Genomic DNA, 14609 nt, shown 5'->3' on the forward strand with positions numbered 1-14609 from the left:
GCCGGACTAATATAGCAAGCCAATGCTAATCTCTTAGTTATAAATCCTTCATAGCTAGTAAACAGCCGCACGATCTTTGACAAGTGACACATCCCTGAACTCTGTGTTTCAGCCTCAATCTCCTGCTGTCTTCAACTCATATAGTAAAAACCTGCTCAAAGATTCCCTGTTACCTACCTATATAAATGTATACACATATATTTTCCTCCTTTTCTACCTTCTAACTCTCCCCTCCTTTCATGTCAGTTTGTGAATTTTATTGTCCTAGTCCTGTTTCATGCCCTCTATGCCGATATACGGTAAATGGCTACAAGAAAGGATTACACTTCTACACTCATATATAAATATACAAATACCAGTTCATGTGCATGCAACATGTTACTCTATGGGTCCATCTTCACTTATTTCATAACAGTTACATCATGTAATAGAAAAAAGTTGTTGCAAAATCTAAAGAAAATATTTTTCATATAACAAAATAACTTTGTACTTGATATACATCTCTAAAAGAATGTTTGCATTAAAAATTCAAATTAATTGCAATCATTTTGTATTATGTCCACTTACTTAAATAATCCTAGGATGAGCATTGAATTGTCAGATTATGAAACTATTCAAGAAGTGTTGTTGGCAATCCAAGCTGTTGCATACAAAGGAGGGAACACAAAGACGGGAGAAGCCCTTGCCTATCTGGCAGATCGAGTATTTAACCCATCCATTTCACGAGAAGATGTACCGAAGGTAATTAGAAACAATGGTGGTTTAAATTACTCAGAATTATCTACATCTATTTAAAAAGGGAACAACAATGTACTGATATAAGTGTCTAAGTGGCATGATGCAAAAACTTAGCATAACAGTACATGCAAATAGAATACACTTTGTTATATATCTTATAAGAGCATCTTTTGCCGCTTGTGAGCCACATCTCTTCACTTTTGCCTCCTGAAATGATCACTCTGAAACAGTGCTAAAAGTATACTTTGACACTAAAATCAGAATTATTTGCTCACTTACGAATGTTATATACTGCCCATAGAAGTTTATGAAGAGAGAAGGACAAAGCGATTAAATAGTAAATGGCTGTTAAAACTGTGTCATGTTTTGGATTGTTCCCTAAAAAAAGGTGTAAAAAATGCTAAGAGAGCTGTTTTTATTCTCAGGCTTTTGAACATCTTTTAAAACATTCCAGACTTTCAAAGACACCAAGCGTTTAAGGGTATGTGCACACGATGCGGATTTTGCCGCGGATCCGCAGCGTTTCCGCAGCTGCGGGTCCGCAGGAGTTTCCCATGAGTTTACAGTACAATGTAAACCTATGGGAAACGAAATCCGCAGTGCACATGCTGCGGAAAAAAAACGTGCGGAAACGCAGCGTTTTATTTTCCGCAGCATGTCAATTCTTTGTGCGGAATCTGCAGCGCTTTTACACCTGCTCCAATAGAAAACCGCAGCGGAATCCGCAATAGAAACCGCGATAAATCCGCAGGAAAAACGCAGAGGAGCTTTCTACGTGTGCACATACTCTAAAAGAAATTGCATGCATTCTTCTGTTGTATTTTGCTAGGAAGATGCTCTACAGTCATGGCCAAAAATTTTGAGAATGAGACAAATATTAATTTTTCCAAAGTCTACTGCTTCATTTTTTCTAATGGCAATTTGCATATACTCCTGAATGTCAGAGTGATCAGCTTAACAGCAATTACTGTACTTGCAAAGTCAATATTTGCCCAGAAAATGAACTTTAACCCCCAAAACACATTTCAACATCATTGCAGTCCTGCCTTAAAAGGAGCAGCTTACATCGTTTTAGTGATTGATCCATTAACACAGGTGTGGGTGTTAATGAGGACAGGGCTGGCGATCAATCAGTCATGATTAAGTAAGAATGACATCACTGGACACTTTAAAAGGAGGCTGGTGCTTGGTATCATTGTTTCTCTTCAGTTAACCATGGTTATCTCTAAAGAAACACGTGCAGCCATCATTGCACTGCACAAAAATGGCCTAACAGGGAAGAGTATCGCAGCTACAAAGATTGAACCTCAGTCAACAATCTATCGCATCATCAAGAACTTCAAGGAGAGAGCTTCCATTGTTGTCAAAAGGCTCCAGGGCGCCCAAGAAAGACCAGCAAGCGCCAGGACCGTATCTTAAAACTGTTTCAGCTGCGGGATCGGACTACCAGCAGTGCCGAGCTTGCTCAGGAATGGCAGCAGGCTGGTGTGAGTGCTTCTGCACGCACTGTGAGGCCGAGACTCTTTGAGCAAGGCCTGGTTTCAAGGAGGGCAGCAAAGAAGCCACTTCTCTCCAGAAAAAACATCAGGGACCGACTGATATTCTGCAAAAGGTACAGGGAGTGGACTGCTGAGGTCTGGGGCAAAGTCATTTTCTCTGATGAATCCCCTTTTCGATTGTTTGGGACATCTGGAAAACAGCTTATTCGGAGAAGAAGAGGTGAGCGCTCCCACCAGTCTTGTCTCATGCCAACTGTAAAGCATCCTGAAACCATTCATGTGTGGGGTTGCCTCTCAGCCAAGGGAATCGGCTCACTCACAGTCTTGCCTAAAAACACAGCCATGAATAAAGAATGGTACCAGAATGTCCTCCAAGAGCAACTTCTCCCAACCGTCCAAGAGCAGTTTGGCGCCCAACAATGCCTTTTCCAGCATGATGGAGCACCTTGCCATAAAGCAAAGGTGATAACTAAATGGCTCATGGAACAAAACATAGAGATTTTAGGTCCATGGCCTGGAAACTCCCCAGATCTTAATCCCATTGAGAACTTGTGGTCAATCATCAAGAGACGGGTGGACAAACAAAAACCAACAAATTCTGGCAAAATGCAAGCATTGATTATGCAAGAATGGACTGCTATCAGTCAGGATTTGGTCCAGAAGTTGATTGAGAGCATGCCAGGGAGAATTGCAGAGGTCTTGAAGAAGAAGGGTCAACACTGCAAATATTGACTTGCTGCATTAACTCATTCTAACTGTCAATATAACCTAATGGTACTCATAATATGATTGCAATTATATTTCTGTATGTGATATAAACATCAGACAAACACTAATAAAAACCAGAGGGCAGCAGATCATGTGAAAATATAATTTTGGTGTCATTCTCAAAACTTTTGGCCATGATTGTATACTTAGTAAATAGAAACATTAGGAAGGCTAAAAAGATACCCAGAAGACCCTCAGCCATCTTATTGAGTGAGAGTTTTTTCAGCATTTTTGCTTTTAAAAAACGCTAGTATTTTCTTCATTGTTTAAGGAATTTAAAAAAAGGTATGTAAAATGCTAGTAAAAAGACAATGTAAAATTTTTATGCTAAAATAAATTCTTCTGGCTTACAAAACTCCAGTAAAATGGAGCGATTCCTGAAGTGTCATTAGCTTGATTTTATTGTTGTATTTTAGTATATAACATACCAGTAAAATTATTTAAAAACAAGTTACATTTTAGATATGAGTTTGGGGATGAATCTTTGCCCTGGGTAAAGGAACGTTTAGCTATGACAGAAATGTTAGTTGTCAAAGTCAAATATGTTCACAAAGATCTTAAAGGGAATCTGTCCGCAGATTTTTGTTATGTATGATTGTTTCAGCACCTGGAGCACAGCAGCATGTGCATGCTAGTCTGACACCCCCTGATGTGATAAGCACCTCACCGGACATGGTCCTTGTATTTACAGAGCCTGGTGTGGGCGGGGTTAGCTTCCTCAGCTCTGCTGTATTGCTAAATCTAAAAACTCTGATTGTGTCAGATTGGTTGCACCCAGTAATCTAAGTAATACACCGTTGGATTCAGCTTCTCATTGCCTTCAGCAGGCTGCTCTCAGATAAGGTAGCAAAATCCGGCTGACAGATTCACTTTAAGACTGATAATGATTAGTGATGAGCGAATATACTCGTTACTCGAGATTTCCCAAGCATGCTCGGGTGACCTCTGAGTATTTTTTAGTGCTCGGAGATTTAGTTTTCATTGCCGCAGCTGAATGATTTACATCTGTTAGCCAGCATAAGTACATGTGGGGGTTGCCTAGTTACTAGGGAATCCCCACATGTAATCAACTGGCTAACAGATGTAAATCATTCAGCTGAGGTAAGGAAAACTAAATCTCTGAGCACTAATATACTCTGAGGACCCCCGAGCATGCTCAGAAATCTCGAGTAACTAGTATATTCCCTCATCACTAATAATGATAGTCACTAACATATAGAACTTAAAGGGAGCTTATTGAAGACAGATTTATACTCGGCTTAATATTTTCTATAAGATTTGGAAAATGTGTTAAATGTATATTGCCCTCCCATTCCCACCTTTTTCCTATTCCTATCCCCAATAGGAGGGGTAATGTATCTTGTTTTGCCATTGTAAGCAAGTATATGACCCCTATGTGTTTATGTATATGAACAAAGAATTCACTATCAGGTTTACTAGAAGAAAAGCCACAGCCATGAATAACCCAAGGCATCAGGTCAATAATAGTATGGGTTTAGTTATGTAGATACCTTCTTAACTTAAGCCTAAGGTCAGGACTGGAAGGTACTGGGCATAACTTCAATGACCTTTGAGACATTGATCAAGTTCAAAGTAATCTTTTGTGTTTCAGCTCTAATATCTGACATATTATTAACTTTTATTTCATATTCAATTATTCTCCTACACAGATTGTTCTTCTACTCACTGATGGTAAATCGGGAGACTTGGTAGAAGAGAAAGCCCAACGGCTACAGGATAGAGGAGTTACAATATTTGCTATAGGTTTGTGAATTTGTCCAACTATACAAGACCATTATTTAGTCTCATAAGAGGACATGTATATATATATACTATGCATAACGTCAAAGTGAAATACCATTCATATAAGAATCTAACATAAGAAGTCAGGTTTTTCCTGACCTCATAAATTCATCCAGGGGAGAGCCTTAGAGTAGGGAACAAATTCTTTTACTGCTACCTTACTTTATGCTGACTTATTATACTTGATTCTAACATACTGACAATACCAAAATGATGTGGAGAGGCGGCTATGCTACGTTGCTGGTCAGTGAATAAGGATGACCAGAAAGGATTTAGATTAATGGAATAGGTACAGAAAAATATTTAGAATTGAGAGTCCTCAGTGGTTGATACCTTTTAAATTCTACTTGTTTTTTATCCACTGGCTAAGGCTGGTTTCACATTTGCGTTTTTTTGGGTGCGTTTTTGCGGTATAAAACGCAAAAAAACGCATGCTGAAAAAATGCATGTAAACGCGTGCAAACGCTGCATTTTTTTGACGCATGCGTTTTTGCATGTGGTGAAAAAAACGCGGCGTTTTGACGCGTTTACATGCGTTTTTTCATGCGTTTGCATTTTTTAAACGCATGCTGAGACATGTGTGACAGCTGCCAATCATCAAAATAAAGTAAAAAACCCACTATAAACAGAAATAGTTAGGGTTAGGGTTAGGGGTAGGGATCATAACCCTAACCCTAACCCTAAAGGGATCCTAACCCTAACCCTACCGCTAACCCTAACCCTAAAGGGATCCTAACCCTAACCCTACCCCTAACCCTACCCCTAACCCTAACCCTAAAGGGATTAGGGTTAGGGGTAGGGTTAGGGGTAGGGTTAGGGTTAGGGTTAGGGGTAGGGTTAGGGTTAGGATCCCTTAGGGTTAGGGTTAGGGGTAGGGTTAGGGGTAGGGTTGGGGTTAGGGGTAGGGTTATGGTTAGGATCCCTTAGGGTAAGGGTTAGGGGTAGGGTTAGGGTTAGGGGTAGGGTTAGGGTTAGGATCCCTTAGGGTTAGGGGTAGGGTTAGGGTTAGGGTTAGGATCCCTTTATCACCTTTATGTTGGGGGGTGGCATATCAGTGTGTTTTCTGGTTTTTTAATATAAAAATGCATGCGTTTTTAACACAAAAAAATGCATGCACAAAAAAACGCATGCGTCCCCATTGACTCCAATGTATTTTTTGACCCCAAAAAAACGAATGAAAACGCATGCTTTTTTTTGGTCCAAAAAGCGTCTCTCAAAAATACTACAAGTTGCATTTCTGAAAATGAACGCATGCAGTAAAAAAACGCATGCATTGCAAAACGCGACCAAACGCGTACAAACAAAAACGCATGCGTTTTCAATGTTAAATATAGGGGAAAAAAACGCTGCAGACAAGAACGCAAGTGTGAAACCACCCTAACACGGTACCAAGATATATATCTTTCCTGTATGGAATAGGTATAGTGGTTTATTCTCAACGCGCTTCATAGTAAAACTGACTTCTTCATCAGGAGAATCACAAATCTTGTGGTTGTTCTAATGGAAAAGTTAGTTGTACTTTGAAGAGCATACTACACTCCTGTGTGAATCTGTAATTGAGATCTATATGCAGTGCAAATGAGGTTTGGGATCTCTCTGAAGTGCTATTACCCCTGTGTTCTGAACTGTTGGTTCAGTATTGTGGAAATCTGTTGAAATCTTCCAACACTGCTATATGTCTTCAGATGGATTTCCACTTCAAATTAATTCATACGTACAATTCAGCAATGATTAGTATAATCTAAAAGTAATTTTGAACTGCTACAACATTTGCATCTATTAAAGCGTAATTGTCGTTTTAATTTGCATGTCATAAATCAGGAGTACAAATGAAAATCAGCAACTTTGTAATATATTTTATAAGAGAAAACTGCTGATTTCTCCTCTTGAATTGAGCAGTCGTTATTAGTGTTGAGCGATACCTTCCGATATCGGAAAGTATCGGTATCGGTTTGGATCGGCCGATATTCAAAAAATATCGGATATCGCCGATACCGATACCCGATCCCAATGCAAGTCAATGGGACCAAAATATCGGAATTAAAATAAACCCTTTCTTTCCTTGTAGGTTCATTCTACATGAAGGAAAACAACTAAGAATAATGCCGGATGTATTTGGGGAGGTGGCGGAGACATTAAAGTCATAGAGGTTTATCCCAATCAAATAGAATAGCATGTTTTTTGTTTTTTTTTAAGACGTTCGGAGTGACAAAGATATTGACTATGTAAATTTTTTTTTTATTTTGTCAGATATTGATGTTTCACTATTCCACGCCCTTCCCCTTCTTTTTTTTCTTTTTTTTTTTCTTTTCCCACACTTTCATCTTCATCATCATCAGCATCTTTGACATCAACTTCTTCACCTTATTCATCTTCTTCTTCATCTTCTACCTATTTTTTTTTTTTTATTACATTCTTCATATTCATTTTATTCAACTATTATTATTCTTCTTATTCTACATATTCTTTTTATTCCACTGTTATTATTCTTCCTATTCTACTTCATATTCTCATTTGTGACAGGCATTCCCGTAGTTGTTATCTATAAAAGTTTGAAGATTACACCTTCCGTTCTGCCAGTCACAAAAGTTACATTTGTCCGCGTTCAGTTTGGCCTGCAGCATCAGGCTTTATCCAGGGGCACCACGAGGAGGAACGGACTCACCCCCATACACTGCTTAGTCTTCTTCTGCATATAATTTAGATAATATCTTTTGCTCTGATATTAAGTCTTATGCTTAATGTTCTTCTGCTCTTTGTTCTGCAGCCTCTTGTTCTTCTGCTTCTCGGTCTTCCATGTTGTCGTCTCCAGGGTCGTCGTCTCCAGTGTCGTCATCTCCGCCGTCGTCGTCGTCGTCATCGGGGTGGTCTTCCGTGTCGTCGTCATCGTGGTGGTCTTCCGGGTCGTCGACGTTAGGGTCTTCAACTTGGAAATGTAGCAGAAGGTACAAGAAGGCTGAGAAAATGCCAAGAACCAGCTGATGGAACTGGAACTCGGATGGCTACCCGAAGGTTCAAGAGCCTATGGAACTACCGAGGACCAGCTGACGTTACTGGAACCCGGTTACTAAGCAGGAGGTACCCGTGCTAAAAAGCACTACCAAGGACCGCCTGACGTTGACGGAACTCGGATACCCAGAAGGAGGCACCTAAGCCAAAGGCTCTGCCCGGAACCAGCTGACGTTACTGGAACCAGGATGGGGAGCAGAAGGTACAAGAGCAAAAGACACTGCCGAGAACCAGCTGACGGTACTGGAACCCGGATGGGTAGCCGAAGGTCCAAGAGCCAATGGAACTACCGAGGACCAGCTGACGTTACTGGAACCCGGTTACTAAGCAGGAGGTACCCGTGCCTGAAAGCACTACCAAGGACCACCTGACGTTGGTGGAACTTGGATACCCAGAAGGAGGCACCTAAGCCAAAGGCTCTGCCCGGAACCAGCTGACGGTACTGGAACCAGGATGGGGAGCAGAAGGTACAAGAGCAAAAGACACTGCCGAGAACCAGCTGACGGTGCTGGAACCAGGTGGTGGACCCGAAGGCCCACAGGAGAGGAGAGAACAGCTAGGCCGCGAGGCAGCCGCAGTTACCGAACCCCAACAGTCCTACAGGGGGAGCTGGGCCTACTGGCACTACATAACCAGCCTTGACTACCAGTTCACGCAGCCCACATAGGAAGCTCCTAAACTGGAGGCACCCTGGAGTTGGCTAACTCGACCGCACCACGACGGGGCAAGCATAGGCGTCTCAGTGAAGTTGACACAACCCGGAAACAGCTGACGGTGCTGAAACCAGGCTTGGCACGAGGGAGTACCTGTGACAAAAACACTGCCGAGAACCAGCTGGCGGTGCTGGAACCCGGATGCGTTGCCCCAGTGTGCAAGAGCCAATGGCACGACCGAGGACCAGCTGACGGTGCTGGAACCCGGTTACTAAGCTGTAGGTGCCCGCGCTTAAAAGCACTACCAAGGACCGCCTGGCGTTGGCGGAACTCGGATACCCAGGAGGAGGCACCTAAGCCAAAGGCTCGGCCCGGAACCAGCTGACGGTGCTGGAACCAGGTGGTGGACCCGAAGGTCCACAGGAGAGGAGAGAACAGCTAGGCCGCGAGGCAGCCGCAGTTACCGAACCCCAACAGTCCTACAGGGGGAGCTGGGCCTACTGGCACTACAGAACCAGCCTTGACTACCAGTTCACGCAGCCCACATAGGAAGCTCCTAAACTGGAGGCACCCTGGAGTTGGCTAACCCGACCGCACCACGACGAGGCAAGCATAGGTGTCTCAGTGAGCTTGACACAACCCGGAAACAGCTGACGGTGCTGAAACCAGGCTTGGCACGAGGGAGTACCTGTGACAAAAACACTGCCGAGAACCAGCTGGCGGTGCTGGAACCCGGATGCGTTGCCCCAGTGTGCAAGAGCCAATGGCACGACCGAGGACCAGCTGACGGTGCTGGAACCCGGTTACTAAGCTGTAGGTGCCCGCGCTTAAAAGCACTACCAAGGACCGCCTGGCGTTGGCGGAACTCGGATACCCAGGAGGAGGCACCTAAGCCAAAGGCTCGGCCCGGAACCAGCTGACGGTGCTGGAACCAGGTGGTGGACCCGAAGGTCCACAGGAGAGGAGAGAACAGCTAGGCCGCGAGGCAGCCGCAGTTACCGAACCCCAACAGTCCTACAGGGGGAGCTGGGCCTACTGGCACTACAGAACCAGCCTTGACTACCAGTTCACGCAGCCCACATAGGAAGCTCCTAAACTGGAGGCACCCTGGAGTTGGCTAACCCGACCGCACCACGACGAGGCAAGCATAGGTGTCTCAGTGAGCTTGACACAACCCGGAAACAGCTGACGGTGCTGAAACCAGGCTTGGCACGAGGGAGTACCTGTGACAAAAACACTGCCGAGAACCAGCTGGCGGTGCTGGAACCCGGATGCGTTGCCCCAGTGTGCAAGAGCCAATGGCACGACCGAGGACCAGCTGACGGTGCTGGAACCCGGTTACTAAGCTGTAGGTGCCCGCGCTTAAAAGCACTACCAAGGACCGCCTGGCGTTGGCGGAACTCGGATACCCAGGAGGAGGCACCTAAGCCAAAGGCTCGGCCCGGAACCAGCTGACGGTGCTGGAACCAGGTGGTGGACCCGAAGGTCCACAGGAGAGGAGAGAACAGCTAGGCCGCGAGGCAGCCGCAGTTACCGAACCCCAACAGTCCTACAGGGGGAGCTGGGCCTACTGGCACTACAGAACCAGCCTTGACTACCAGTTCACGCAGCCCACATAGGAAGCTCCTAAACTGGAGGCACCCTGGAGTTGGCTAACCCGACCGCACCACGACGAGGCAAGCATAGGTGTCTCAGTGAGCTTGACACAACCCGGAAACAGCTGACGGTGCTGAAACCAGGCTTGGCACGAGGGAGTACCTGTGACAAAAACACTGCCGAGAACCAGCTGGCGGTGCTGGAACCCGGATGCGTTGCCCCAGTGTGCAAGAGCCAATGGCACGACCGAGGACCAGCTGACGGTGCTGGAACCCGGTTACTAAGCTGTAGGTGCCCGCGCTTAAAAGCACTACCAAGGACCGCCTGGCGTTGGCGGAACTCGGATACCCAGGAGGAGGCACCTAAGCCAAAGGCTCGGCCCGGAACCAGCTGACGGTGCTGGAACCAGGTGGTGGACCCGAAGGTCCACAGGAGAGGAGAGAACAGCTAGGCCGCGAGGCAGCCGCAGTTACCGAACCCCAACAGTCCTACAGGGGGAGCTGGGCCTACTGGCACTACAGAACCAGCCTTGACTACCAGTTCACGCAGCCCACATAGGAAGCTCCTAAACTGGAGGCACCCTGGAGTTGGCTAACCCGACCGCACCACGACGAGGCAAGCATAGGTGTCTCAGTGAGCTTGACACAACCCGGAAACAGCTGACGGTGCTGAAACCAGGCTTGGCACGAGGGAGTACCTGTGACAAAAACACTGCCGAGAACCAGCTGGCGGTGCTGGAACCCGGATGCGTTGCCCCAGTGTGCAAGAGCCAATGGCACGACCGAGGACCAGCTGACGGTGCTGGAACCCGGTTACTAAGCTGTAGGTGCCCGCGCTTAAAAGCACTACCAAGGACCGCCTGGCGTTGGCGGAACTCGGATACCCAGGAGGAGGCACCTAAGCCAAAGGCTCGGCCCGGAACCAGCTGACGGTGCTGGAACCAGGTGGTGGACCCGAAGGTCCACAGGAGAGGAGAGAACAGCTAGGCCGCGAGGCAGCCGCAGTTACCGAACCCCAACAGTCCTACAGGGGGAGCTGGGCCTACTGGCACTACAGAACCAGCCTTGACTACCAGTTCACGCAGCCCACATAGGAAGCTCCTAAACTGGAGGCACCCTGGAGTTGGCTAACCCGACCGCACCACGACGAGGCAAGCATAGGTGTCTCAGTGAGCTTGACACAACCCGGAAACAGCTGACGGTGCTGAAACCAGGCTTGGCACGAGGGAGTACCTGTGACAAAAACACTGCCGAGAACCAGCTGGCGGTGCTGGAACCCGGATGCGTTGCCCCAGTGTGCAAGAGCCAATGGCACGACCGAGGACCAGCTGACGGTGCTGGAACCCGGTTACTAAGCTGTAGGTGCCCGCGCTTAAAAGCACTACCAAGGACCGCCTGGCGTTGGCGGAACTCGGATACCCAGGAGGAGGCACCTAAGCCAAAGGCTCGGCCCGGAACCAGCTGACGGTGCTGGAACCAGGTGGTGGACCCGAAGGTCCACAGGAGAGGAGAGAACAGCTAGGCCGCGAGGCAGCCGCAGTTACCGAACCCCAACAGTCCTACAGGGGGAGCTGGGCCTACTGGCACTACAGAACCAGCCTTGACTACCAGTTCACGCAGCCCACATAGGAAGCTCCTAAACTGGAGGCACCCTGGAGTTGGCTAACCCGACCGCACCACGACGAGGCAAGCATAGGTGTCTCAGTGAGCTTGACACAACCCGGAAACAGCTGACGGTGCTGAAACCAGGCTTGGCACGAGGGAGTACCTGTGACAAAAACACTGCCGAGAACCAGCTGGCGGTGCTGGAACCCGGATGCGTTGCCCCAGTGTGCAAGAGCCAATGGCACGACCGAGGACCAGCTGACGGTGCTGGAACCCGGTTACTAAGCTGTAGGTGCCCGCGCTTAAAAGCACTACCAAGGACCGCCTGGCGTTGGCGGAACTCGGATACCCAGGAGGAGGCACCTAAGCCAAAGGCTCGGCCCGGAACCAGCTGACGGTGCTGGAACCAGGTGGTGGACCCGAAGGTCCACAGGAGAGGAGAGAACAGCTAGGCCGCGAGGCAGCCGCAGTTACCGAACCCCAACAGTCCTACAGGGGGAGCTGGGCCTACTGGCACTACAGAACCAGCCTTGACTACCAGTTCACGCAGCCCACATAGGAAGCTCCTAAACTGGAGGCACCCTGGAGTTGGCTAACCCGACCGCACCACGACGAGGCAAGCATAGGTGTCTCAGTGAGCTTGACACAACCCGGAAACAGCTGACGGTGCTGAAACCAGGCTTGGCACGAGGGAGTACCTGTGACAAAAACACTGCCGAGAACCAGCTGGCGGTGCTGGAACCCGGATGCGTTGCCCCAGTGTGCAAGAGCCAATGGCACGACCGAGGACCAGCTGACGGTGCTGGAACCCGGTTACTAAGCTGTAGGTGCCCGCGCTTAAAAGCACTACCAAGGACCGCCTGGCGTTGGCGGAACTCGGATACCCAGGAGGAGGCACCTAAGCCAAAGGCTCGGCCCGGAACCAGCTGACGGTGCTGGAACCAGGTGGTGGACCCGAAGGTCCACAGGAGAGGAGAGAACAGCTAGGCCGCGAGGCAGCCGCAGTTACCGAACCCCAACAGTCCTACAGGGGGAGCTGGGCCTACTGGCACTACAGAACCAGCCTTGACTACCAGTTCACGCAGCCCACATAGGAAGCTCCTAAACTGGAGGCACCCTGGAGTTGGCTAACCCGACCGCACCACGACGAGGCAAGCATAGGTGTCTCAGTGAGCTTGACACAACCCGGAAACAGCTGACGGTGCTGAAACCAGGCTTGGCACGAGGGAGTACCTGTGACAAAAACACTGCCGAGAACCAGCTGGCGGTGCTGGAACCCGGATGCGTTGCCCCAGTGTGCAAGAGCCAATGGCACGACCGAGGACCAGCTGACGGTGCTGGAACCCGGTTACTAAGCTGTAGGTGCCCGCGCTTAAAAGCACTACCAAGGACCGCCTGGCGTTGGCGGAACTCGGATACCCAGGAGGAGGCACCTAAGCCAAAGGCTCGGCCCGGAACCAGCTGACGGTGCTGGAACCAGGTGGTGGACCCGAAGGTCCACAGGAGAGGAGAGAACAGCTAGGCCGCGAGGCAGCCGCAGTTACCGAACCCCAACAGTCCTACAGGGGGAGCTGGGCCTACTGGCACTACAGAACCAGCCTTGACTACCAGTTCACGCAGCCCACATAGGAAGCTCCTAAACTGGAGGCACCCTGGAGTTGGCTAACCCGACCGCACCACGACGAGGCAAGCATAGGCGTCTCAGTGAAGTTGACACAACCCGGAAACAGCTGACGGTGCTGAAACCAGGCTTGGCACGAGGGAGTACCTGTGACAAGAACACTGCCGAGAACCAGCTGGCGGTGCTGGAACCCGGATGCGTTGCCTTGCCTATTAAAGATTGTCTTCCTAGAGCCCCAACTAGCGGTGTTGGAGCAAAGGGTAAGCAGGGGGAGATGAGTGTAGGCCGAAGCCTGCACTGGAGGCAGCTTTGTGTCTGCGTTGCGTTTGCAGGACACTTTGCCGGCTACACACTGGGGGAACAGCTGGCGTTGCTGAACCCCACTAACACAATGGCGTGTGTTTTTCTCTGTGCAGCTAGCACTTGCGGGCAAAAACTAGCGATGTTAGAGCCCGTGTTGAAGCAGGAGGAGGAGGAGAGGAGCAGAGTGTAGGCCGAAGCTTAGTTGAACCAATTTCAAAGGAAACCTTTAACCCCCCCCTCAGGTGTTACAAAGTACAAGAGACACACCTTGTGCAGTATTAATGCTGCACAAGTGAAAGGTTGCTCTATTAATTTGTCTACTTGCACACGCTGAATGAAAGACATACACAATTTACCCCATTCTACAGTCAAACTGTAGTGGATGCGTGACTTGGTTTTTTGATGAGACGCAGCACAGGTGTCCAAAATAACGCCTTGGTGCTTGGAGCAGCTTCCTGAGCGTTGTTATTTGCTGTACAGGAGTCTGCGCTCTTGTGTTATCCCTTGGCAATGCCCTGTTAGCGCTGCCCATCTTATGACATCATTTCATGTTGGCCGGTGCGGTTAACGATGGCCATAAATCCCAGACCCACAGTGTCTTTTCATAAAGCCACACTGCGGTGCTGGGATTCGTGGCCTTGAGCAGTAAATATTTTGGCCGCTCACACACGTCCTTACACCTGCTTCAGACTGGGCGGCCTCTGCTGATCCCTTCTTGCATGCCGCGGCCATGAGGCTGCACAGTCTGAAGAAGGCTGAAGGAGATGAGTTAAGACAGGCGAAGATATGCACTGCTCGTGCCCATCAATCACACCCTCGCAGTCAAAATAATTAAGACAACGAGGAGCATTTTATTCAGGCAGGGCGGACGAACAGGCGCAAGTAGCCAACCAATGATGTCAGAAGACGGGAAGCGCTACCAAGGGGGGTGCTGCGTATCATTAGAAAGGAAAGTCACACCTCAGGGACAGTGGAATGGTCTCAAAGAGACACATTTTGTACGTGTTGAGTTCCA

At 48.3% G+C, this 14609-nt stretch overlaps 1 protein-coding gene across 1 annotated transcript in view; it reads left to right on the top strand.

Moving 5' to 3' along the window:
• LOC138676256 (collagen alpha-1(VII) chain-like) overlaps positions 1–14609 on the top strand; it is an 831262-nt gene that overhangs the window by 143074 nt on the left and 673579 nt on the right. The window contains exons 4-5 of the mRNA XM_069765365.1: positions 582–741; positions 4676–4769. Of these exons, the coding sequence (XP_069621466.1) occupies positions 582–741; positions 4676–4769 (254 nt within the window). The remainder of the gene's footprint in view (positions 1–581; positions 742–4675; positions 4770–14609) is intronic.

Source organism: Ranitomeya imitator, chromosome 4 (assembly GCF_032444005.1).
Source record: "Ranitomeya imitator isolate aRanImi1 chromosome 4, aRanImi1.pri, whole genome shotgun sequence".
In the NCBI taxonomy this organism is placed as follows: Eukaryota; Metazoa; Chordata; class Amphibia; order Anura; family Dendrobatidae; genus Ranitomeya; species Ranitomeya imitator.